Source organism: Quercus suber, unplaced genomic scaffold (assembly GCF_002906115.3).
Source record: "Quercus suber isolate HL8 unplaced genomic scaffold, Cork oak 2.0 scaffold_67, whole genome shotgun sequence".
Lineage (NCBI taxonomy): Eukaryota > Viridiplantae > Streptophyta > Magnoliopsida > Fagales > Fagaceae > Quercus > Quercus suber.
This window is the reverse complement of record NW_027069532.1, coordinates 981,846-1,006,487: the sequence shown is the minus strand read 5'-3', so window position 1 is coordinate 1,006,487 and position 24,642 is coordinate 981,846. Positions and strand designations below refer to the sequence as shown.

General features: G+C 35.6%; 3 protein-coding genes and 1 long non-coding RNA gene across 5 annotated transcripts; 3 read left to right on the top strand and 1 right to left on the bottom strand.

Annotated features, from left to right (window-relative positions):
• The first annotated feature begins 4,491 nt into the window (after positions 1-4,491).
• Positions 4,492-5,175, top strand: LOC136067325 (ethylene-responsive transcription factor ERF095-like). Its single transcript, XM_065773008.1, has one exon. It carries the CDS (start codon positions 4,492-4,494, stop codon positions 5,173-5,175), a length of 684 nt encoding a protein of 227 aa, XP_065629080.1.
• Positions 5,176-6,704: 1,529 nt separating this feature from the next.
• LOC112024166 (ethylene-responsive transcription factor ERF095) lies at positions 6,705-7,388 on the top strand. Its single transcript, XM_024056813.2, has one exon. It carries the CDS (start codon positions 6,705-6,707, stop codon positions 7,386-7,388), a length of 684 nt encoding a protein of 227 aa, XP_023912581.2.
• A 2,444-nt stretch (positions 7,389-9,832) lies between these two features.
• On the bottom strand, positions 9,833-10,285 carry LOC136067324 (uncharacterized mitochondrial protein AtMg00810-like). Its single transcript, XM_065773007.1, has one exon. It carries the CDS (start codon positions 10,283-10,285, stop codon positions 9,833-9,835), a length of 453 nt encoding a protein of 150 aa, XP_065629079.1.
• Positions 10,286-17,241: 6,956 nt separating this feature from the next.
• On the top strand, positions 17,242-21,692 carry LOC136067332 (uncharacterized). 2 transcript variants are annotated; one of them, XR_010628807.1, is made up of 3 exons: positions 17,242-17,623; positions 20,518-21,005; positions 21,155-21,692. It is a non-coding gene; the product is annotated as an uncharacterized LOC136067332 (long non-coding RNA). The 2 variants fall into 2 exon arrangements; XR_010628806.1 differs by having other exon boundaries at positions 20,518-21,036.
• Positions 21,693-24,642: the final 2,950 nt, after the last annotated feature.

Genomic DNA, 24,642 nt, shown 5'->3' with positions numbered 1-24,642 from the left:
CATTGGTCCACCCATTTGAGCCAGATATATTTGTGTTTGACTCTGTTTCACTCTGCACCTAGTATACATCGTTATTGCTTTTTTCTTTTTTTCTTTTTCTTTTATCAAATCTCAATTCACTAATTTTATTACAATACTTGATAACAAATTTTCAATTCCTACCAACTAAAGTTTTTTATTTATAAAAATATATTGATGCAAGAGTCTTCACTCTTCTGAAGGTTTCCTCATCCAACGAATTGTTGACGTCAAAGATATCTATGAGTACCGTAAAACAAAAGAAAAATGTATCGAATGGCACTAATATGGTCCTGGCCTAAGAGCACCAATAATTAAATCACATTTATCATATACTAAAATACAATTATAACATGTTTAATCATATGCTATATTTAATAAAGCACATGACTTCTTCTTTTAATAACTTTTTAAAATCTAGTATATGCACGTGCCTCTAACTAATTTTTTGTGTAATTTCAAATATTATAGTAAACTTGGGGCCTCATAATATCTAAGATTATGAATTCGAAACCTCTTATCAGCATTTTGGGATCACCCCATGAGATTTCTTCCTGTAATAACCTACTGCGTGTGAAATGAAACAGAGAACTACATACATCCGAGAGAATAGTCAAATACTTGAAGAAGCCTGGACAACCTCATTTTTAAAATTAAAAAAAAAAAGTTTATTATAATATTTCAAAAATAACAAAGGTTTGTTATAATAAAATATTATATTAACAAGTTCTTCCACATTCCTGTATGGCCTCCACATTTTCACAATTTATTTATTTTTGAAATTTTTTTTACTAATTAAAAAAAAAATTCCAACTTTAATCTCGCCTTTTGGTTTTGTAATGAATATATCATATGTGGAGTTCCGCATGGCCTCCACGTTTTAGCAATTCAAATTTTATGTTTTGGGTTGGTGGAATATCAAAGAACTGAAAAATGTCAAAAATGAGTTATTTTAATAAAAAAAAAAGTTTATTATAATATTTCAAAAATAACAAAGGTTTGTTATAATAAAATATTATATTAACAAGTTCTTCCACATTCCTGTATGGCCTCCACATTTTCACAATTTATTTATTTTTGAAATTTTTTTTACTAATTAAAAAAAAAAAAATTCCAACTTTAATCTCGCCTTTTGGTTTTGTAATGAATATATCATATGTGGAGTTCCGCATGGCCTCCACGTTTTAGCAATTCAAATTTTATGTTTTGGGTTGGTGGAATATCAAAGAACTGAAAAATGTCAAAAATGAGTTATTTTAAACATTTTCCCTTCTCTTAATTATTTTTCAGTTCTTTGACCAAATTTTAATAAGTTATTACTGGAGTGAAGGCTCACTTATAAATATATGCTTGATTAAAAATTACATATTTCAAGAACTTTAACATAGCAGAGCTCAAAAGCAATAGGTTTCTAGGCACACAATAGGTTGTGATCATCAATTACAGTTTAACAGTCATTATTGCAATAAAACCAATGACAATCCTATCTGGATGAAGCTTCAATATAAATACGATCATGCAGGGGTCCAATTCAACAACCTAGTTCATTCATGTATGTCACACTAATTTTCTTGACTCTACAACTACAACAAACAAACACACCTCAGTAAACGATCCATGATACAAAAGTTGAAGTTGCAGAAACTAAAAAAATGCAAATTCACAAATAACAAAGAAGATTGAACATCACTTACAGGTTACAAGCAGTGAAGAAGATGATCGAGAATAGAGAGGCAAGAGACCAATGATCATCAAACGGAAACTATAATTGATTGCGAAGGAGAGCTCCGTGGAGGTGCCGTGAGGTTGCTAAGGGCCAAGGGGGCTGAAAGTCTGATGTTTTTATTTTTATTTTTATTTTTTTTTATAATTTTATAATTTATTATAATTTACAAGTATGGGCCGAGTGTGGGTAATATCTATACCCTACCTGTTACTTTCGAGTAGTATCCAAACCATACCCAATTATTATTCATCCATGATGTACCGGGTATTACTCGGAACCTACGTATTGGATAGGGTCATGTATCTATTACCCATGAATTTGGCCATTTCTACTTAGATCCCCTTTTCATATCTATCACTGTATTAAAAAGAAATAAAGTTCTCGGCATCCAAAAGAAATATATAGCTTCAGCAAGTCAAAGACAACAGGGAATAAGGGCAAAAGAGGCATTTGCGTTTCCTATCTCATTTTCTAGCATGTTTTCTCTATGTTTAATATGTATTTTGGTGGGCCGATGGAAAATACCAAGCCCCACAATTTTCTTCTCTTCGTGTTTTAAACTCAATCAAACAATGACAAATAACATTTTCTCTTCTATATTTTCCATCCTCGTTATTTTCAACCGCTCCAAATATAGCCTAAGTTAGGATAATATTAGGAACACTATACTATGGAGCAAAAAATGTATTGTGAATATCTTGCCTACTTTTGCCAAGGAGGCAAGTAGGCCTTATAGCTTAGCTTTGAGTGGGTTATTATTGGATAATCCGAGATTATACTCCCCCTTCTCACATAGGAGTGTGTTTCACATATTATGGAACTCATCCTGATGTAGGACACAATTTACTATTTAATTATTGTAATTTATTATTTTTGGCATTTTTATGTAAAAAAACGTTATTTTAGGTTTAGGTGATTTATTTCCTTGTTTTTAGGTGCATTTAATGCTTTTTAGGTCAAATTTGGTTCCTATTATGGTTAGATATCAATTAGGAGTTATTTTAGATTATATTTTCTTGTTTGTCAAGTTTTAAGGAGCCCTTAAATAGGCCCTTAAGTCTGTAAACGTTTTTCATAGTCTATTATCAATAAAAATTCAGACTTGTGTCTTTTGTGTTCTCTGGTGGATTCCAGACCTATTACCTTGTGGATTCAAGGAACCCCTCGTGGATTCGAGGTTTACTACCCAGGAACTAACAGTTTAGTTTCTGTCCATCAAAAGAGAGCATCGTGTGTGCTTTTCTTCAGGCTTCCGCGACATCAGTTGGTATCAGAGCCTTGATTTACCCTGGTCTGATTGCTAACCGGCGAGACGGTAACCACCACAACAACGACGAATAACTTAGCAAGTATTACGTGACGTACAACAAGCACTCACAAATATCTATGCTAGGATGGCGCCATTGAAGAATGGAAACAATAGGGATAACTGCAGCGGAGACATAACTCACGGGCAACCTATTGGTAAGCAAATTTCATATAGACCTTATAAGAGAATTGCAAGTTTTAATGGTTATTTTTTAAAAGAAGATTTCCTTGATTGGTTACTTGATCTAGAGGATTTATTTGACTATGAGAATATTTGTTATGAGAGAAAAGTTGGACTTGCTTTGTATAAACTTAGTAAGTATGCCTTATGTTGGTGGGAACGAGTACAATCTGATAGAATAATTTGAAGAGACCAGATAGGGCAGTGTTTTAAGACAGTTGGAATGGCTGTCCCAGCTCCCATGTAACATCAAAACATTATAGTATCATTTTTTTTTTGGGTTCAACATCACATAATATTACTTAAGCAACAATAAGTCTGTTACAAACGTGACCAGCTTTGTCTAAATGCATCTCCAGCAGATTCTTTAAATTTTTGTACTGTTTGAAGAATGAACAGTGACTTTTACCTTTAACTACCCACTTTTTTAAATATACTTTCCAACAGATTCTCTATCCCATTCTTTATCTCATTTAAATACTATTTCTTTATTAATTCTTTATTCTTTTTTAACAACTACACATCTTCCAACATTTTTTTTATTCAATACCTAATTATTATAATATAAAAAATATTTGAAGGATGAATAGTAAAAGCTACAGTGTTCTCTACTTATAAAGAAACACTGTAGCAACTCTACTCTAAAAAATAGAGATAGAGAAGCTGTTAGAGTGGATTTTGGAGGGATTAATACTCTAAATTTGGCTTTAAAGAAGCCATTGGAGATGCTCTAATGCTGCTAAATCTCATTTGAATTTTAGGGGCCATAACGTGTCAGGTTATCTTCATCATGGATGTACGTAAAGTAATGTAAATAATACAAGTGAGTAATAAAGTCAGCAACCCACGCCACGCAAATGCAGCAGTGCAAATACCTTCATTAATGATTTAAGGAGACCAATTACATGAGTTTGGATCCCCCACCACACCATCTAAAAGCTCCACGTGACACCTATGTTGGCCCCATTGTAATCCAGCAAGCAAAAAGTACAGGGACCGCGTAAGCTCAGAGGACAGGTTGGCAGCTACATGGACATTGGACTCAGCTATCCCCTCGCTACCCGTTACTATATAAATCTTTTGCTCACCCTCACTGCCTTCAATTGCTTCGAATCGAAAGTCGAAACACAAGGAACTCTCTCACTCTAATCCCTCACTCTCTCTCTCTCTCTCTCTCTCTCTCTCTCATTCCATAAAAAGAAAAAGAAAAAAAAAATTATCATTTTGTCCGAATTCCGAAAGCCACTACTACTACTACATGAGGCATGGATGGTTTTTATGCAAGCAGTGTTTATATGTGGTGTCCTTGGAGGACAATAATAACAGAGGAACAAGAACACGACATTATGGTCTCAGCTCTCAAGCACGTTATCACTGGCGACATTCATGGTCTCACCCACAACACCTCCAACTACTAGAACAACAACCAGTCCCGGCTAGTGCTGCCACTTTCTCATTGCCATCGACCAGCAAGAGGAGCTCGAAGAAGAAGAAGGAGAAGAATGATAATGAGAAGAGATACAGGGGAGTGAGGCTGAGGCCTTGGGGAAAATGGGCGTCTGAGATTCGAGACCCGAGGGAAGCGAAGCGCAAGTGGCTAGGTACGTTCCAGACGGCGGAGGAGGCTGCCCGGGCTTACGATAAGGCTGCCATCAAGTTCCGTGGACCCAGAGCCAAGCTTAATTTCCCTTTCTCAGACTATGGGGAAAAGCCAAGCGACGTAGAAGAAGATCAGGTTGCTGAACAAGACCACAATCTCGAAGTTAATCCAAATGTTAATGCGGAGACAATGACAGAGAGCGAGACACAGACTGTGGAAGTGGCAAATAACAATGACGAAGAGAATGAGTTTTTGGATTGGCTTACGTTGGAAGAACTGGAAGGGTTGTTGAAGGATTGGCCTGACAATCTCAATGACCCTACCAATGACCCCACCCAGTAAAGTAGTTTTCCAATGTACCCTACGGGCCCCACATTGGTAAAACCCTAGGTTATACTATGGTAGAAATAGAGAATCGAATAAGGGAAAAGGGTGCTCTTTATAATTAATATTAAGATCATGTCTATTTCGACCACAATATAGAGTCGAAATGACAGTCCCTTAATTACCCCATGTGGAAACATATGAGTGGTCAGTTTATTGATTTAGGGAGTAAACTAGTCTATGCTCAGAAACCATTTCATTTTTATCAAGTAATGTAGTTAGTTGACTCGATAAAAATAAAATGACCGGTTCACTTTATTTATTTATTTTTTTCCTTTCTTGTTAATTAGAACAGGTAATTAGATGACATGAATGGCCCTCAACAACCACTTGAAGCATAAATTTATTAGATATTCCAAAAATATACTCCGCCTCTCTCGTATAGGATGTAATGTCGCGGAAGCCTGAAGAGAAGCACACACAATGCTTTCTTTGATGGACAGAAACTAAACTATTAGTTCCTGGGTAGTAAACCTCGAATCCACGAGGGGTTCCTTAATCCACAAGGTAATAGGTCTGGAATCCACCAGAGAACACAAAGACCACAAGTCTGAATTTTTATTGATAATNTTCTTAAATGCATCTCCAGCAGATTCTTTAAATTTTTGTACTGTTTGAAGAATGAACAGTGACTTTTACCTTTAACTACCCACTTTTTTAAATATACTTTCCAACAGATTCTCTATCCCATTCTTTATCTCATTTAAATACTATTTCTTTATTAATTCTTTATTCTTTTTTAACAACTACACATCTTCCAACATTTTTTTTATTCAATACCTAATTATTATAATATAAAAAAATATTTGAAGGATGAATAGTAAAAGCTACAGTGTTCTCTACTTATAAAGAAACACTGTAGCAACTCTACTCTAAAAAATAGAGATAGAGAAGCTGTTAGAGTGGATTTTGGAGGGATTAATACTCTAAATTTGGCTTTAAAGAAGCCATTGGAGATGCTCTAATGCTGCTAAATCTCATTTGAATTTTAGGGGCCATAACGTGTCAGGTTATCTTCATCATGGATGTACGTAAAGTAATGTAAATAATACAAGTGAGTAATAAAGTCAGCAACCCACGCCACGCAAATGCAGCAGTGCAAATACCTTCATTAATGATTTAAGGAGACCAATTACATGAGTTTGGATCCCCCACCACACCATCTAAAAGCTCCACGTGACACCTATGTTGGCCCCATTGTAATCCAGCAAGCAAAAAGTACAGGGACCGCGTAAGCTCAGAGGACAGGTTGGCAGCTACATGGACATTGGACTCAGCTATCCCCTCGCTACCCGTTACTATATAAATCTTTTGCTCACCCTCACTGCCTTCAATTGCTTCGAATCGAAAGTCGAAACACAAGGAACTCTCTCACTCTAATCCCTCACTCTCTCTCTCTCTCTCTCTCTCTCTCTCATTCCATAAAAAGAAAAAGAAAAAAAAAATTATCATTTTGTCCGAATTCCGAAAGCCACTACTACTACTACATGAGGCATGGATGGTTTTTATGCAAGCAGTGTTTATATGTGGTGTCCTTGGAGGACAATAATAACAGAGGAACAAGAACACGACATTATGGTCTCAGCTCTCAAGCACGTTATCACTGGCGACATTCATGGTCTCACCCACAACACCTCCAACTACTAGAACAACAACCAGTCCCGGCTAGTGCTGCCACTTTCTCATTGCCATCGACCAGCAAGAGGAGCTCGAAGAAGAAGAAGGAGAAGAATGATAATGAGAAGAGATACAGGGGAGTGAGGCTGAGGCCTTGGGGAAAATGGGCGTCTGAGATTCGAGACCCGAGGGAAGCGAAGCGCAAGTGGCTAGGTACGTTCCAGACGGCGGAGGAGGCTGCCCGGGCTTACGATAAGGCTGCCATCAAGTTCCGTGGACCCAGAGCCAAGCTTAATTTCCCTTTCTCAGACTATGGGGAAAAGCCAAGCGACGTAGAAGAAGATCAGGTTGCTGAACAAGACCACAATCTCGAAGTTAATCCAAATGTTAATGCGGAGACAATGACAGAGAGCGAGACACAGACTGTGGAAGTGGCAAATAACAATGACGAAGAGAATGAGTTTTTGGATTGGCTTACGTTGGAAGAACTGGAAGGGTTGTTGAAGGATTGGCCTGACAATCTCAATGACCCTACCAATGACCCCACCCAGTAAAGTAGTTTTCCAATGTACCCTACGGGCCCCACATTGGTAAAACCCTAGGTTATACTATGGTAGAAATAGAGAATCGAATAAGGGAAAAGGGTGCTCTTTATAATTAATATTAAGATCATGTCTATTTCGACCACAATATAGAGTCGAAATGACAGTCCCTTAATTACCCCATGTGGAAACATATGAGTGGTCAGTTTATTGATTTAGGGAGTAAACTAGTCTATGCTCAGAAACCATTTCATTTTTATCAAGTAATGTAGTTAGTTGACTCGATAAAAATAAAATGACCGGTTCACTTTATTTATTTATTTTTTTCCTTTCTTGTTAATTAGAACAGGTAATTAGATGACATGAATGGCCCTCAACAACCACTTGAAGCATAAATTTATTAGATATTCCAAAAATATACTCCGCCTCTCTCGTATAGGATGTAATGTCGCGGAAGCCTGAAGAGAAGCACACACAATGCTTTCTTTGATGGACAGAAACTAAACTATTAGTTCCTGGGTAGTAAACCTCGAATCCACGAGGGGTTCCTTAAATCCACAAGGTAATAGGTCTGGAATCCACCAGAGAACACAAAAGACACAAGTCTGAATTTTATTGATAATAGACTATGAAAAACGTTTACAGACTTAAGAGCCTATTTAATGGCTCCTTAAAACTTGACAAACAAGAAAATATAATCTAAAATAACTCCTAATTGATATCTAACCATAATAGGAACCAAATTTGACCTAAAAAGCATTAAATGCACCTAAAAACAAGGAAATAAATCACCTAAACCTAAAATAACGTTTTTTTACATAAAAATACCTAAAATAATAAATTACAATAATTAAATAGTAAATTGTGTCCTACATCAGACCCCTCCACTTGAAACAAACTCGTTCTCGAGTTCATCTTTGAAATCTGGAATCTCCCATGCCAAGAGAACAAATACGTTGAATACTTCATCTTCTTTGTCTTCTTGCCAAACTTGAGAGTCATTAATTGGGCAACTTGAACTTCTTCTCCCTTGATATTCATGTAATTGACAATATTCACCAAATAAGAGTCAATGATCAAATCAAATCTTTCCACCCCAATAAAATCAATAAACTTTGTTTCGGTGTCTTCCAATAAAATAATAGGAGTTTGAATGTTGCAATCATCTAACTTGATTTCATCGAGATCGTTGACAACTTCCTCTATAATTTCTTCTTTAATGGTCTCTACTATCTCAACTTCAAGATCTTTCTCTATAATGGGGTCTTCATTAATCTCCTCTACAATCTTGATTTCAGATTCTTCTTTGACTTCTCCATATTCTTCAAGAACAATATTTGCTTCAACATGTAAGTCTTCCTTTAGCGGTGGAATATTTGGCTCTTCAAAATAATTCAAGTATATATTTCTTGGCCAATAATAATCTTGTATTGTATACGACAAGATTTCTTCACAATCCAAAGGATAAAATTTGATAGCAAGCATCTTTTTCATCCTTGGCCATGATCGAATTTTGTCTTTACCTTGTCGGTTTTATGAGTCAAATCATGTGGTGCTTCTTCTTCTTCTTCTTCTTCTTCTTCTTTTTTTTTTTTTTTTTTTTTTTAAACTTAAATCATTGTCTTATATTTTAAGATTGCAAGAAAAATCAGATGTTTATGACTATGAGTATTTAAATTCTAATTTAATCTCATTTTTGTAAATGTTAGAAATACTGAATAAATAATTGTATTGTATTTCTCAATAAAAGAATATACATGAGTGCTTTTATATAGGAGGCATATGAGTGCAGTACAAGTAAGAGTGTAGTACAAGAATGTGTGCTATACAAGTAATCTAGTTGGGCCTAAAGCCTACAACAATATATATGTTAACAGCCTCCCTCAAACTCAAGGTGGATGTGAGACTAATTTGAGGTTGTCAACTAAAGTATAAAGGCGTCCCTTAGGATGTGACTTGGTGAAGATATCTGCAAGTTGATCTTTAGAGGAGACTGAGATCAGCTTGAGAGCACCATGGACAAGATGATAATGGATAAAATAACAATCGATCTTGATGTGTTTAGTCCGTTTATGGAAGACATTGTTGTGAGTAATATGAATAGCACTCTGGTTGTCACAATAAAGAGGAGTAGCAGAGGATGTAGACACACCTAAGTCTTTGAGAAGCCATCGTAGCTAAAGAAGCTCAGATGTGGTATCAGCAAAGGCACGATATTCTGCTTTAGTACTGGAGCGGGCCACATGAGTTTGTTTCTTACTTCGCCAAGAAATCAGAGAAGAACCAAGAAGAAAGCAATAACCAGTAGTGGACCTGCGATCAATGAGATCTCCTGCCCAATCAGCATCAGAAAATGCACGAAGAATAAGAGGAGACTAAGTAGAGTAGAAAAGATCATGGAAAAGAGTGTCATTTAGGTATCGAAGAATGCGCAGAACAGCAATATAGTGAGTCGATCATGGAGCAGATAGATACTGGTTCACTTGGTGAACAACATAGGAAATGTCTAAATGAGTGACAGTGAGATAAACTAAGCTGCCAACCAAGCGTTTGTAAAGAGAGAGATTAAACAATGGTTTTCCCCCTGAGGGAGTCAGATGCACATTAAGGTTAACTAGAGTGTCAACAATTTTGCTATCAGTGAGTCCAGCTCGAGACAATAGTTCAAAGGCATACTTGAATTGAGTAATATAAAGTCCATCTATAGAATGAGTGATTTTAAAACCCAATAAGTAGTTGAGATGTCCAAGATCTTTCATCTCAAACTGCTCACTGAGAAAAGCCTTGAGTTCTTGAATGCCACTGAGATCATCACCAGTTATAATCATATCGTCCACATATAGGAGAAGTAAAATAGTGTCTTTGTCAGTGCGACGAAGAAATAAGGCAGAATCATAATGACTGGCCATGTAACCCAAGCGAGAGATGGTAGAGCCAAATTTGGCAAACCAAACTCGTGGAGCTTGTTTAAGGCCATAAAGTGCACATCGAAGGTGACAAACCTTATTTGAGTCAACAAAGAGACTAGGAGGAGGTTGCATATACACTTCTTCACTTAAATCCCTATTACGGAATGCATTTTTAACATCCATCTGAAAAAGGTCTCATTTACTAGCAACAGCAATAGCTAAGAAGGCATGAACAGATGAGATACGAGCAACCGGAGCAAATGCCTCTTCATAATTAATCTCATACTCTTGTGTAAAATCTTTTGTAACAAGACGAGTTTTGTAGTGCTCAATGAACCCATCAGAGCGGGTCTTAATCTTGTAAATCCATTTACAACCAACCACAGATTTTCCAAGAAGAAGTGTCACCAAATCCCAAGTATGGTTTTTATATAATGCATCAAGTTCCTCTTTCATTGCAATCTACCATAAATTGTCAGTGGAAGCCTCACGATAGGTGTGAGGCTCGTGTAGTATAGCACGGGCAGTGTAATAATTAGGGATGGCAATTTAGATCCGACCCGCGGATACCCAGCCTGGCCCGGCCCTAATGGGTCGGATTTTACCTGATTCGATAAAGAATAGGGTCGGGTATGGGTTTTTAAAATAAAAAAAAAAAACCCGAAGCAGGTTTGGGTTGGGTCCGCGTTTTATTAATAAAACCCGAACCCGTCCCGAAACCCAACCTGGATATGACCCGGTTACTATAAAATTACTAAAATAACCCTTATATATATATATATATATGGTTGTAATTTGTAAACCCTAACTCCCTAATTCACTAACCCAGACCCAGCCGCCTCTCCCTAGCCCTCAATCTCTCTCTCTCTGTCACTCATACCCTCAATCTCCCTTTCTGTCACTCACGCACGCCCTCAAACTTAATCTCTCTGTCACTTACGCAGCCACGCACAGCACAAGCACGCAGCACTCAGCCACACACGAGCACACAGCCATGCACAAGAGCACGTAGCCACGCCTCGGCCTCACAGTCACTCCACGGCCTCACTCTGAGCCACGCCTCTAAAACCCAAGGCTGAAGACCTTCAGTTCTCTCTCTGATCTCGAACTTAGGACCAAGACTCTCTTCTCCTTCCATTTGTTTTTTTATCTTCTTCTTTATATTTTATTTTTTGTTTGATCCGAAATCTACTCCGTTGGATTGGTTATTTTTGGGTTTGAGGATTGAAAAATGGGATTTAAAAAAAAAAAAAAATTTATTTGGGTGTGGCTTTGGGGATTTGAAAGAAGGGATTTTTGAGATTTGCTTGTTTGTCCGTGGGTTTGATGTTGAGTTTGGAGCTTGTTTCAAAAATGCTTTCTTTCTGGTTGGGCTTAACGGGGCCCGTAGGGCCCAGCGGGGGCGGGTCCGGGCTTTAGAAAAAAAATCCATTTACTAAACGGGCCAGGTCGGGGCGACAGGTCTTGGCCCACAGGTCGGGTCCGGTATGCAAAAACCCGGCCCGAACCCGACCCGTTGCCATTCCTAGTAACAATGATAGTCAAGTAAATGTGCAGGAATAGATCTTACCTGAGTTAAGTGACAAGGTGGAATGTCTTGTGCAAGATCTTCAGGCAGAGCAGGAGCAGGAGACCCAAGCTCAAAATTGGGGTTGGGTAGCTCATCTTCAACTTGTTCATCTTCCACCTGTTCATTAAAGTTTGAACTAGGAAAGGGATCAGTGATATCTAGTGGTTGGACAGAGAAGTTTACAGCAACAGAATCAAGAGCAACTACAGGAGGATCAGGAGCAGCTACAGAAGGAATATGTGTCTTATGTGGAAAAAGATCTAAGACAGAGGAGGAAGATAGGGAAGCACTAAAATGAGAGAGCTAGACAACATTGCGAGAGATACGAAGACGATAAGAGACAGGATCATAACACCTATACCCCTTTTGAGTTTCACCATAGCCAAGAAAACAACAAAGCCTTGACCGAGGCTTAAGTTTGTTATGCTCATATAGCTGAAGAAGAACAAAACAAGTAGAATCGAAGGAGTGAAGGTGGTGATAGTTCGGAGCTGACCCAAAAAGGCGCTCATATGGAGTTTGATTTTGGATAACAGGACTCAGAATGCGATTAATAGTATGAATAGCATGAAGAGCAGCTTCACCCCAAAAAGGAGCAGGAACTTTAGCAGAGAGAAGGAAAGCACGAACAGTGTCAAGAATATGACGAAATTTTCGTTCGACTCTACTATTGCTGAGAGGTACCTAGACAAGTTAGTTGATGAACAATGCCATAGGAATGCAAAACAGCTTGGAAAGCATATTGAGTGTATTCAAGAGCATTATTAGATCAAAAAATTTTGATGTGTCTGGGAAACTGAGTTTCAACCATTTTTGCAAAATTAGAATATACTTCCAATAATTCAGAACAATGTTTCAAATTAAAAATCCAACTATAGCGAGAGTAATCATCAACAAAGACAACAAAATATCTAGACCCACCAATACTAGAGACAGAAGAAGGCCCCCAAATATCAGAATGAATAAGGTCAAAGATATCAGTGGATATTGATTCACTAGTATTGAAAGGCAAAGCTGGTTGTTTTCCTAACTGACATGAAACATAATCAAAATTTTCTGTAGACATTGAACCTAACAAACCTCTAAAAGCCAATTGTTGTACCCAGGAGGAAGATGCGCGACCAAGTCGAGCATGCCAAAGTGCAAGGGAAGGAGTGGAAGAAACTGCAACAGCTACAGCAACAAAAACAGGAGTAACAAGTGGAAGACGAAGGTTGTCCACGGGAAACATACACCTAACTCTGGGACCGGTCCCAAGCTCCTGTCCCGTCCTAGGATCCTACATAATATACCCAAAATAATCAAAGGTAATGCGATAACCCAACTCTGTTAATTGTCCCACATAAAATGAATTATAAGAAAGATCAAGAGCATTAAAGACTCTAGGAACTGAGAGGTTGGAGGTTGAAACTAAACCTATATTATGACCAGACATTGTAGAACCATTTGCTGTACGAATATTAAGAGGGTGCAGTACAGGTTTAAGGTCAGAAAATAAGGACAAGTGAGGTGTCATGTGATTGAAACAAGCAGAATCCATAGGCCAAGAGGTAGGAGACATATCAGATAAAGCTGAGAGAGAAGAGGAATAAGATGCATTATTAACCATATGAATGACATTGGCGACGATATTTATAAGGTCATCTTTGGAAATTGAGAAAGTGGATCCAGAAGACTTAGACTGTGCACAGACAAGAGCCATTGGTTGGACACTCTCAGTGTTAGTAACAGTAGCAGTAGAAATTGAAACAGCTGATTTATTGTGATGATAGCAAGTCTCAATATTGTGGCCAAAACGTTTGCAAAATTTGCAAAAATGTTTGATGGATTGGTAGCGACGATTGTTGCAATAAGAAGAAGACATGTCCTTATTCTTCATTTAGAAGCAAAATATGCAAAAATGGACTGCAAAAATGAAATCTATGCGAAAAACTGGGTATGGAGCACCTGAACTGCAAAAGTCAACAATCAATCCTGGTCAAAGTCAACTCTAGAAGTCAACGGTCAATAGTGTCAAAGTCAACAGATGACATCAGCAGGCTAACTGTGAGATGACGTTAGCAAATGACAAGGCACTGAGATCAGCTAGGGTTGACATGGAAGAGCAATTTTCGTGCGTGTGGTGCGTGGCGTGCGTGAGACAGAAGAGACGGCACGTGAGAGCGCGTGAAGGCGTGTGGAACTGTAGGTGCGGCGCGTGTGAGTGCATGAGGAGGAACCCAGTTGTTTAGTGGCGCGTGGGAAGCACATGGAGCGCGTGCGTTGCGAAGCAGAACCTTTGAGAGGCGCGTGGGGGTGCGTGCAGTCTCCGATGGCTTTGAGGCTTTCACGGGTGTGTAGATCAGTGCAAGACAATCTTTGTGGTACCTTCACAAATGTAATCGAAGCAATATTGTTGCGGTGATGCAACAGGCAGTGATCTTTGTAGCGTGAAACTTCTCAATAACAGCGGCTATAGGTCTGAAACCCAAAGACAACAAAGGTTCAACGGCGAAAGGCTGCGGTGGCTGTTATGATGGCGGAAGCGATGTTGAGAATGGAGTCACACCAATAAAGACAAGACTGCTAAGAAAATGTCAGAGCAGTGGCTCTGATACCATGTTAGAAATACTAAATGAATAATTGTATTCTATTTCTCAATGAAAAAATATATATGAGTGCCTTTATATAAGAAGCATATGAGTGCAATACAAGTAAGAGTGTAGTACAAGAATGTGTGCTATACAAGTAATCTGGTTAAGCCTAAAGCCTACAACAATATATACGCTAACAGTAAAAATATGGGTTTCCTTTAGAAAAAAAAAGAAAAAAGGAAAAGGTGGGTATTCACATTCTCACTTTTACACATTCTTCTTTACACGTCAACCAATAGATATAAAACAAAAATAATTATAATTATAAACTAACAATTTTTTTTTTTTTTTTGGTATTATACATGTTATCCAAAAATAATACATGAATTTGCCACTATTTTGTTTCTCATTAATTTTTTGGAGGAAGATAATTAAAAAAAAAAAAAAAGACGATATATATTGGGTTTATAAATCTAAGGATATTTAAAAAAAAAAATTCAATATAACTCTAAGAGACGAATTAAATATAAAAATCTCATTATTTTTTACAATCTTATTAGATTTCAAATTAGACCAATTCATTATTCATAAACATCCAAATCACCAGTATCACATTCCTAGGAATTTGAATATCAAAAGTAATGTGAATTCTACCAAATTAAACTCACATAATTTAAATAGTATGTTTGTCATTTTGTGTATATATATAAAGAAAAAAATAAAGTAATTATTTAAAAATAGGAAAAGAAAAACTGAAGGTGTTTTTTTTTTTTTTTTCCTACACGTGGAGCTTTTAGATGGATAAAAACTTTTTGAAGGTGGGACCCAAATGAAATGATTGATCTCCATCCATCCTCTTCATGAGTCTGTTTAAATTTGCATTGCTGCGCTTGGACGGCATGTGATGTTTGACAGCGGAGCATCCCAACCAACCTAACTGTACGATGGATTTATATATGGTCCCCTTCCTCCAATCAGTCTGAAAGAGTCAAACCACATGTATGGTCTTTTTTTTTTCCTTTTTACCGTACGTAAACATACGTCATTTAAATGAGACATATTTTTTTTATATTTATATATTGATTGAATAATATTTATATTTTGACATTTTTTATTTATAAAAAATTTATGTTTTGCTTTTGAAGATATAAAATTACTATTGATTATGTTTTTGTATTCAAGTTTTGTTAATTTTTTTTTTTAATTTTAAAAATTGTAATATGATTAAAAGAAATGTTAAAGAATGTCTTGAGTATATTAGTTTATGAATTATTTTCAAAAATATTTTATAAAAAAATGATAAAATAATTACAAACTAATAAGACAATGACACATAGAAGTGTTTACCTAGCATACAATATCATCATGATATAGGGACTTATTGCTAATTTGTTGACAACATTGTTACCCTTGCTTGTGACCATTTAAATCTTGTAATAGCAAAATCTACTAACCGAAGCCTTGACATCTTGTAATAGTTATCCAACACATGCATTAGAAGAAAGAATCTAGCATTTTTATAAAATTCAATACAGAGTATTTTCAATTATGTAAAAACTATTAGTATAAAAAAAATATCATGTTAGAGATAGTCATTATCTCTCTTGACAATGTTAGACTTTAAGTATTGGACATTGAATTTTAGTAATGAATCTGTCTAGATAATTATTAATTTCAATAGGGAAAAAAAAGAAGAGTATTCACCATTCATGTATGTTTGAGAGATTGAAATTTTTTGTACTCTTAAAAACTAAAAAGTTCTATCACAAACAAAGTAAAATGTATTAGCATAGTGTATAACATTCAAAAATAGAATAATTTTGTAAGAATAAATTTTATTCATTAAAATTTTTGGGTCTTAGTTACACTTTAAGACATAAACAATGCATTCTACCAGTTATTTTATTTATTTATTTATTTATTTATTTTTAACTAGGTGATGAGCCTTCATTTTTTTATACAATAAAATAAATAGATACAATACGTTCTAATGTATTTGGGGGCTTTGGGCCATTGCCTAAATGGCCTAAGGGTTGAGTTGCCCTTATCTCTAACTTTATTAAAAAAAACTAAAGGTATTTATCTCTAAAAATTATAAAGTGGAAGATTCATTTTTTTATGAACTTAATATTTAAAATAATTACTTGTTGATGATGAAATAGCGTTACATTAATCATAACTTCAACATGTGGTTGTTATTTTATGCTAAAAAGAGTCTAGAGCACAATATAATCTTATAACATTTTTATAACACTCTTAATATAATCTTACAACATATTTATAACACTTTTATTTTAAGTTGTGGTGAGACTAAATAAAATTTTTAATTTATTATATTTTTTTATTGTGAAAATATTATGAGATTTTATTAAGTTCATAAAAGAATTCAATTCTAATTCCATACTTAAAAATGTATTGGGAGATGAAAAATTAAATTGGACGGCAGAATTCACCCGAGAGGATGCATCCTGCATGTGTCCAAGTTAGACAGTTATGCCGCCACATATCCATAACAACTGGTTTGACATAAACAAATGAAACATACCCTTTATTTCTAATACTTTTCGGAACAATAAATTGGCTGCTGCCTGCTGAGCTGGCTAAAAATGTTAAACATGTTCAAATCGACAAACCTATTTCACAGTAAAATCATGGGTCCCCTTAGTTTTGGAAACAAGAGCGAAATTGCGTTCCCTCCATGTCAAGGAAGAAAAAAACATTATTTCACCCTCTTTTTCCTCCGACCATTCTTTTGTTTTTACTAGAAAAGGCAATTTTTTTGAAGATAGTGAACAAGACTAGATTACAGATCGAATATGTAAGTTAGAGGCCACCAACGATCTCAAAAACTGAAGACACTCCTCTCAAACCAAACATTTGTAAAATACTTACTGGTTTATTTGAACAATACAGTCCAAGATTAACACTCCAGCCACTGAAGCCCACCAACGCTACCTTTATATATATATAGCGTCAACCAAGTGACCCCCAAGAAGAGACTGAAGGGGTTGGAGAAAGAAATTCCTTCGAAGGGAAACGGTCTCAGAGACAGTGGCTCCAAACCCTTGAGATCCAGCTCTCTACCAAAGAGAGCTGCAGAGGATACCAACTCTATGGCTTTTCTCTGCTCATAACTGTCATCAGATATGTTCTTTTGCTTTGACCAACACTGCATAACTCGCTTCAACTGAACTAGTAAGTGACAATTCTATTAGGCATCTCTGGTTCCAACTCCAAGTAGCACGGGTTGTTACAAAGTATGCTCTGTTTGCTATTTCATTTCATTACTTTTTTTTGTTGTGCATCATTATTTTCATTTCACAAGGTAATAATTAAAGAATCGCTTTGGTTGGTTCTCGAATCTGCTACAGAATACAAAAGTAATTCTGGTGATTTTTGGAATTCTTGAAAAGCTCTAGGACTTCAGGAATTGTGAATTTTCTTTTCAAATGACACCCGGCTTCGTGAGATGTCAACTAACCAACTTCATCTTCATTTTATTTACTGCCACCCGTTCATCATATCTGGTGAATTTTCAACAGCTAACACAGCGGCACAGCCACTTGTGAATTACAAATTATATGCGCAAACACATGACCTCTTAATTTGTAGTTCTCATATTTTTCTTAAATTCTTTTAACTTTTATAGTATATGGACATTTGTAAAAATATCCGCTAGTTGTTCATTTACATTGAAGAATTCCAATTGTATTTCGCCTTCTTACACCAATTTTTTGATGAAATGATGATGAAGTTTAATATGCTTTGTTCTACTGGGAAATACTGAAATTTTAGTTATAGCAAGGTCAGACGCATTATCATAGATTATGATTGCTACAAATAATTTGAGCTTTTTCAACATACTTTTAATCTACGGTCACTAAAAGCCATTGGTAGAAGCCTTAATTTTCTGCGGTTGTACTCAACCGTGGAGTAAAAGCAAGGAAATTAGCATACTTAAACGGTTGGGACAATTGTTGAGATAAGTATTAAAAATAAAGGCGCTCCCCATTTCCGGGTGTTTTTCCCTGCTAATATTTTGGTTTTAACTTTGGCTTGATCACCATTAATTACATGGACCAAAAGTTTGATGGGTCAAGGCCTTAGTGTTGGGATTGATGATTTGGTTTGTCCAATCAATGCCTTTGTGAGGTTGATATAATGCCATGGTTGTTCTCTAAAAGAAAAGGGTCTAAGAATTTAAATGTGGATTCTAGTAAAATTGAGATTTACTGGACCTTAACTAATGCTAAATTTGGTTCTGGGCTAGAGCCAGTGGAGGGATTATTTAGCTGTTGTGTTTTATCAGGAAATAGTTTTACTTCTAAGAGGGAACATATATTTGGGAGGAGGTTTTATGGGGCAAAAACTAAATTTTGTGATAAGGGGAACATGCATGATGTCACAATTGAGTGTGACATACTGACACTGTTGGGTTAGTGATCCGCAGACAGTGATGCCAGGTCAAGAGGTTGAAGTGGAAGTTTAGGGGCAACCACGGCATTGTAGTGGATGGTCTTCCAGTTGAAGTGCTTTGGGATGTTCACTATGGGCAATGCAGTTTTCATATTCCAAACTTGCCTCTCAACTGAGAAGTTATGGTCCAGCCACTCTATTTTTGATCCTTCGGTATTAACTTGATCATACGCTCAGCAATTTAGAGATTCCCAATCACAAGGTCCAGCCACTGAGAAGTTTCTCACTAATTTTGTTTACTTGGAAGAATGAATAGAGAAATGTATTTTTCACTTTTGAGTGTGAACAAATACTTGTAGCGGCGTTTTGCTTAAAAAAATGTGAATTATGGTTCTCCATTATTCATTCTCATTTTACTTCTCAAGTAATTCATAAGTCAAATAGCATAGAACTGTTACTGGTACTCTTGCTTGCTTTTAATAGTTCAACTAAGAATTCTTGTTTTGAACTAGAATTTGAGGCTCCTTAAGAATTTGTGGTAATTGTTGGAAAATTTCAACTCACAACTGACCTTTAGGTGTTCATTGGAAATATTGTTTTAATGGATATTCAAAATGTTAGTGTTGAACTATGATTAATGCCATACATTTATGTCTCCTAAATTCTTTGGGTACTATTTTACCCATTAGATAGCCTACAATCTGATTAATGTATGTACTATTATATATCTATAGGTATGGCATTAAGTCACAAATTGAACTTGATATTGAATCAGTGTGATCTCTCCACACTCCAAAATCCAAATGAACCAGAATTGTTCTTTTTCTTGTGATTTCTTTTGCATATATTGCAGGCCACATATAACCAGAATTCTTTACTTTCTCATTTTACTTCTCAAGTAATTCATAAGTCAAATAGCATAGAACTGTTACTGGTACTCTTGCTTGCTTTTAATAGTTCAACTAAGAATTCTTGTTTTGAACTAGAATTTGAGGCTCCTTAAGAATTTGTGGTAATTGTTGGAAAATTTCAACTCACAACTGACCTTTAGGTGTTCATTGGAAATATTGTTTTAATGGATATTCAAAATGTTAGTGTTGAACTATGATTAATGCCATACATTTATGTCTCCTAAATTCTTTGGGTACTATTTTACCCATTAGATAGCCTACAATCTGATTAATGTATGTACTATTATATATCTATAGGTATGGCATTAAGTCACAAATTGAACTTGATATTGAATCAGTGTGATCTCTCCACACTCCAAAATCCAAATGAACCAGAATTGTTCTTTTTCTTGTGATTTCTTTTGCATATATTGCAGGCCACATATAACCAGAATTCTTTACTTTACTGTGAAACAAAGAGCGGTGGAACTAGTTTCCTAAGCCACATGTTACGTTAAAGCTTGACTTGTTCGTTCAATAGTTGGGAATTGGTGCAAACTTCCTGGCCTTGTTCTACATAGTTAAGGAATTATATCTCTCTGACCCTTGTTAAAGTATTTGGTCAAACTGGAATTTAATTAATTTGTCTTGACGATTTTAAATTTGTGAAACAGTCTTTGTCTTGCTGCACACAGTAGTTGGTATCTTAAATACTACATTTTTTCTTTAAAATTTATTATAAAAAGATTAACTAATTATAGATTCTTTCTTTTTTTATTGCAGGCATACAAGTATTTACCTGTATCTGCTATGGATTCAGCTTCTATTGATAATAATGTCATAGCTCTCTGTTTCTTTGATGAACAAGAAAATGGTTTTGTGTTGGAAAATATGGCTAAATAAACAAGATTTGATTCAACAGTATAAACCCTAAAAAATTAGCAATGACAAAAAATATATAGATAGAGTTAGAAAGATCTCACGAATTAACTATATAGAATCACGCAAATTACGTTGTCCTTAAAGGCTGATTCGTACCACCCGGAGTAGAATTCGGTGCGAATGGCTCTCTTGGTCGAATAATCCCCCAAGATTAGACTATAGCAATTTCTTTAAGTTAGACGCACAACCAAGTAAGAAGAACCAAGTACAACCTTATTTGCCTTTTCTTAAAACCAAAATTAGATGCTGAAATTTCTGTGGTGAAAAGCAGAGAAACAAGAGCAAAATAGAGGGAGAGAAGTTGTGGAGTGCGGCTGAAAAAAGAAAAGGTTGATTAAAAGAAAATGAGAGCTAATAAGTGTAATTTTTACATGATTTTTATTATCCTCTTATTTATTAAAATTGTTAGTTTTCCTTTATTTCTTTTGATTTGATTTGATTTTTTATTTATATTTATCTATTCATTTGTGCTTTGAAGGATTGGGAAGATTTCAGATTAATCCACATCTTGTGGATGTAAATCAGTTGACTTGAAGACCTAATTAAATTTAAGTCCAATTCGGATTAGGATTCCAGCCCACACATCAATTAGTATTTTTGGCATAACTTTCGGCTTAGATGTCCAATCGAGATGATTCAAGTTGGGCTGGAAAGTTAAATTAAAGGGTTACAGCTTTGTAGTTTACCAAGAGCCCGAATTCTGAAGTTAAATGGGCCAAAATCGTCGGTTAAGTGAATTCTAAAAATTTGGGATTTTCTCCAAACGAGAATTCAACTTGTAATAGGATTCCTAGACCTATTTAAAGGCTCTTTAGGGCAAATTCAAGGGGAGCTGCATTGAAGAATATTTTTTGAGAATCTTTCTGAGGAGGAGGATCTGAGGACAATGACGAGAGCTTCATGTTGATCAACCAATTCAGATGAAAAACATAAGTTTTATTTGTTTTCTTTTCAATTTTATTATGAACTAAATTTTATATTCTAGAGCATGATGTAGTCTGGCAATGAACACACAATTTATTTTCTGAGTTATTTTATTTTTAATATTTCCATGATTGAGTGTTTAATTCCTATTCTTAATGCTAACTATTTTTTTTTACGAATTATTATTTGATCAATTGAATTACAATGAGATCGAGAGGTGATTTTTTATTTTAGTTCTAGAATTAAACACCATTAGTTGAGCAAAAGTAGAGATGCTTTACTGCAATTAGTGCGATTTTTTAGAAAATTCAAAGAACATAATTAGTCTCCAGTAAATTAAATTCACATAGAGATATGGAATTGTTAGCTGAAGATATTTTTGATATTATTCAAAAGATGATATTGAATAGTTAAGGAATTTTTAATCATCAACGGGAGATTATTAGAATTTAATAATTAGGAAGAATAAATTGTGTGGGATTTGTTAGGTGAAATCAACTGCTCTAGATTCATTATTATCATATTTTTACACTGTTAGATTTTTACACTTTGTTAATTCTTTTTATTCATAGATTTATTTTTATTAAATAGTTTAATTTAATTCAGATAGTAGAACGTTCCATTTATTTTCGATTTTCCAAATAATAATTTATTTAGTGAATTTTGGTATTGAATAACATAGTTAATCCCTATGGGTTCGACATTCGTTTTCTAAAAAAAACACTTTACTACTTGTTACGATTCTATGCGCATGTAGATTATTTTACGCGAACAAGGGCTGAAGGGTTTTATAAGCCAAAGGTAAAGAAAAAATAGTGAGTTGGCTCCAATGGTCACTGTGCATGCCCAACATGCAACTTATTAAATGTCCAACGGGCTGCTTAGGTAGAGACCAATAGGCTAAGCCAAAATGGATAGAAGGAAAAGAAATTTCAATGGTGAAGAGCAGAGAAATAAGAGCAGAATAGAGGGAAAGAAGCTATGGGGTGCAGCTAGAAAAAGAAAAGAATGATTAAAAGAAAATGACAGCTGAAGGGTTTTATAAGCCAAAGGTAAATAATGAATAGTGAGCTGGCTCCAACGGTCACTATGCATACCCAACAGGTAGCTTATTAAATGCCCAACGGGTTACTTGGGTAGAGACCAATGGGGCAGAAGGGTTTTATAAGCCAAAAGTAAACGGTTTTAGACCCTTTAAAACAACCAGATTAACTTAGTTAATTAGCCAAGTGATTAACTTAGTCAATTTCAGCAATTCTAGGTTATCACAAACATACAATCATATCAAAAGTATAACGCAACGGAAATATAAAAGACACAATGATATTATGACCCAGGAAACCACATGGTAAAAACCTAGGGAGGATTTGACCTAACTATCCTCAAGGTAAACCTGAATCCACTATGTGAAAGAATTGAAGTTCATACAAAAGGACTTACAAGCTCCCCGCTTGACTTCCTAATGTTACCCACCAGTAGAACTTACTGACACGACCACGTGCAAGCTCCGAATCCACGGACTCTTTCTTTCTTGGATTCTCCAATCAGCTACAAGCACCCACGCTTGTTATTCTTTAAGCTCCAATGGCAGCAACTGAGTTAATCATCAAGATGTTGAAGTAATCTCTACCTTGAAAACCCTAAAATTTTCGTAAAGGAAAGCTCCTCAAAGATCTCACAAGAGATTTACACAAAATAACAATATGAACAACAACTCAACTAGAGCAACTCTAAAAACGTGGCTAGGGTTTTTCTTTATATACCTAGGGTAAAAACAGAAAACCCAAAACGTTTAATGAGTTAGGGCTGAGTTGGAATATTCTGTAGAAAAACATTCTGCCTGAGATTCGATCGATCGAGTCTTTCCTTCGATCGATCGAGCCAGGCCGAAATGCACCAATGCATCTGCAGCCACTCAATTCCAACTTTACATGAAAGACCCAACTTTGAGCAAGTCTAAACAAGACTAAACAACCTGTTTTGATCATGGTTTGCCAACAATACAAATAGAGTTCTAAATACATAAAATCCTAAATTTTTAGACCCTAACAAAAAGAAAAGAAGGAATAGTAGGCTTGCTTCAACGGTCATTATGCATGCCCAACGAAGAAATAGAGGCAAGCCCAAACCTAACCCACACCCAACTCTAACATCTAAGGTGGATGATGGCTTATAAACACATAACATGGTTCACTCCTAACTAATGTGGGACACAAAGCACAATGCTAAGTGTTTGAACACAACCCACTCCAACATTTTGTACCTGGATAGAATAAGTAGGCAAAAGTACTCTTACAATCAACAATTGAGTCTGCCCAATAATTATCTGTATATCCCACAAGCTTATTGTCTTTTTCTTTCACATACCTGATACCAAGTTTCTTTGTACCTTTTAGACACTGTAGAATTTGTTTCTTTGTACCTTATTATTTGTGGAACTTGCTTGATTCATTCATAAATCTGGAGATGAGATTGATTGGATATACAATACCTAGACTTGCACTATTCAATTAAATTAATTAAGCTTCCAACCAAACTTCGATAGTTCCTTGCATCCAATTTTTCTATGCTATCATTTGAGTGCAGCTTCTCGTTCAATGCCATTAGGGTGGACACAGACAGTGGCTTACTATTGTTCATATGGAACCTTTTGAGTAGGTCTTCTAGAGCTTCAATGTGTTGTTCCTCCCAATGGATGCGAATATGAGATTTCTTCATTCATGACTTTTATCCAAATTGCTTCTTTTGCAACTTCTTCAAAATAAAAAATGTTGCTTGTTTTTACTTTTTCAAGCTATTTTCATATGCATTTCTTGCATGTTAAAAATGCCATTTTCGTGCTCTCATTAACCACCGATGTTTCACTATTACCTTTTTTACATAATCTCAATCAACATTTATTTTCCACACATTTCTTGGGGTTTGGATAATGATTTTCTCGCACACAATTTATTTTTTTACATTTTCTCTGTATATTCACTTTTCTCACACCTATTTTTAGGTTTTAAAATAAGTATATAAGTGTATATAATTGTGGATATG

What these genes read in the sequence shown, in the direction of transcription:
- LOC136067325 (XM_065773008.1), top strand. Translation starts at nt 4,492, where the DNA reads ATGAGGCATGGATGGTTTTTATGCAAGCAGTGTTTATATGTGGTGTCC.
- LOC112024166 (XM_024056813.2), top strand. Translation starts at nt 6,705, where the DNA reads ATGAGGCATGGATGGTTTTTATGCAAGCAGTGTTTATATGTGGTGTCC.
- LOC136067324 (XM_065773007.1), bottom strand. Translation starts at nt 10,285, where the DNA reads ATGGCCAGTCATTATGATTCTGCCTTATTTCTTCGTCGCACTGACAAA.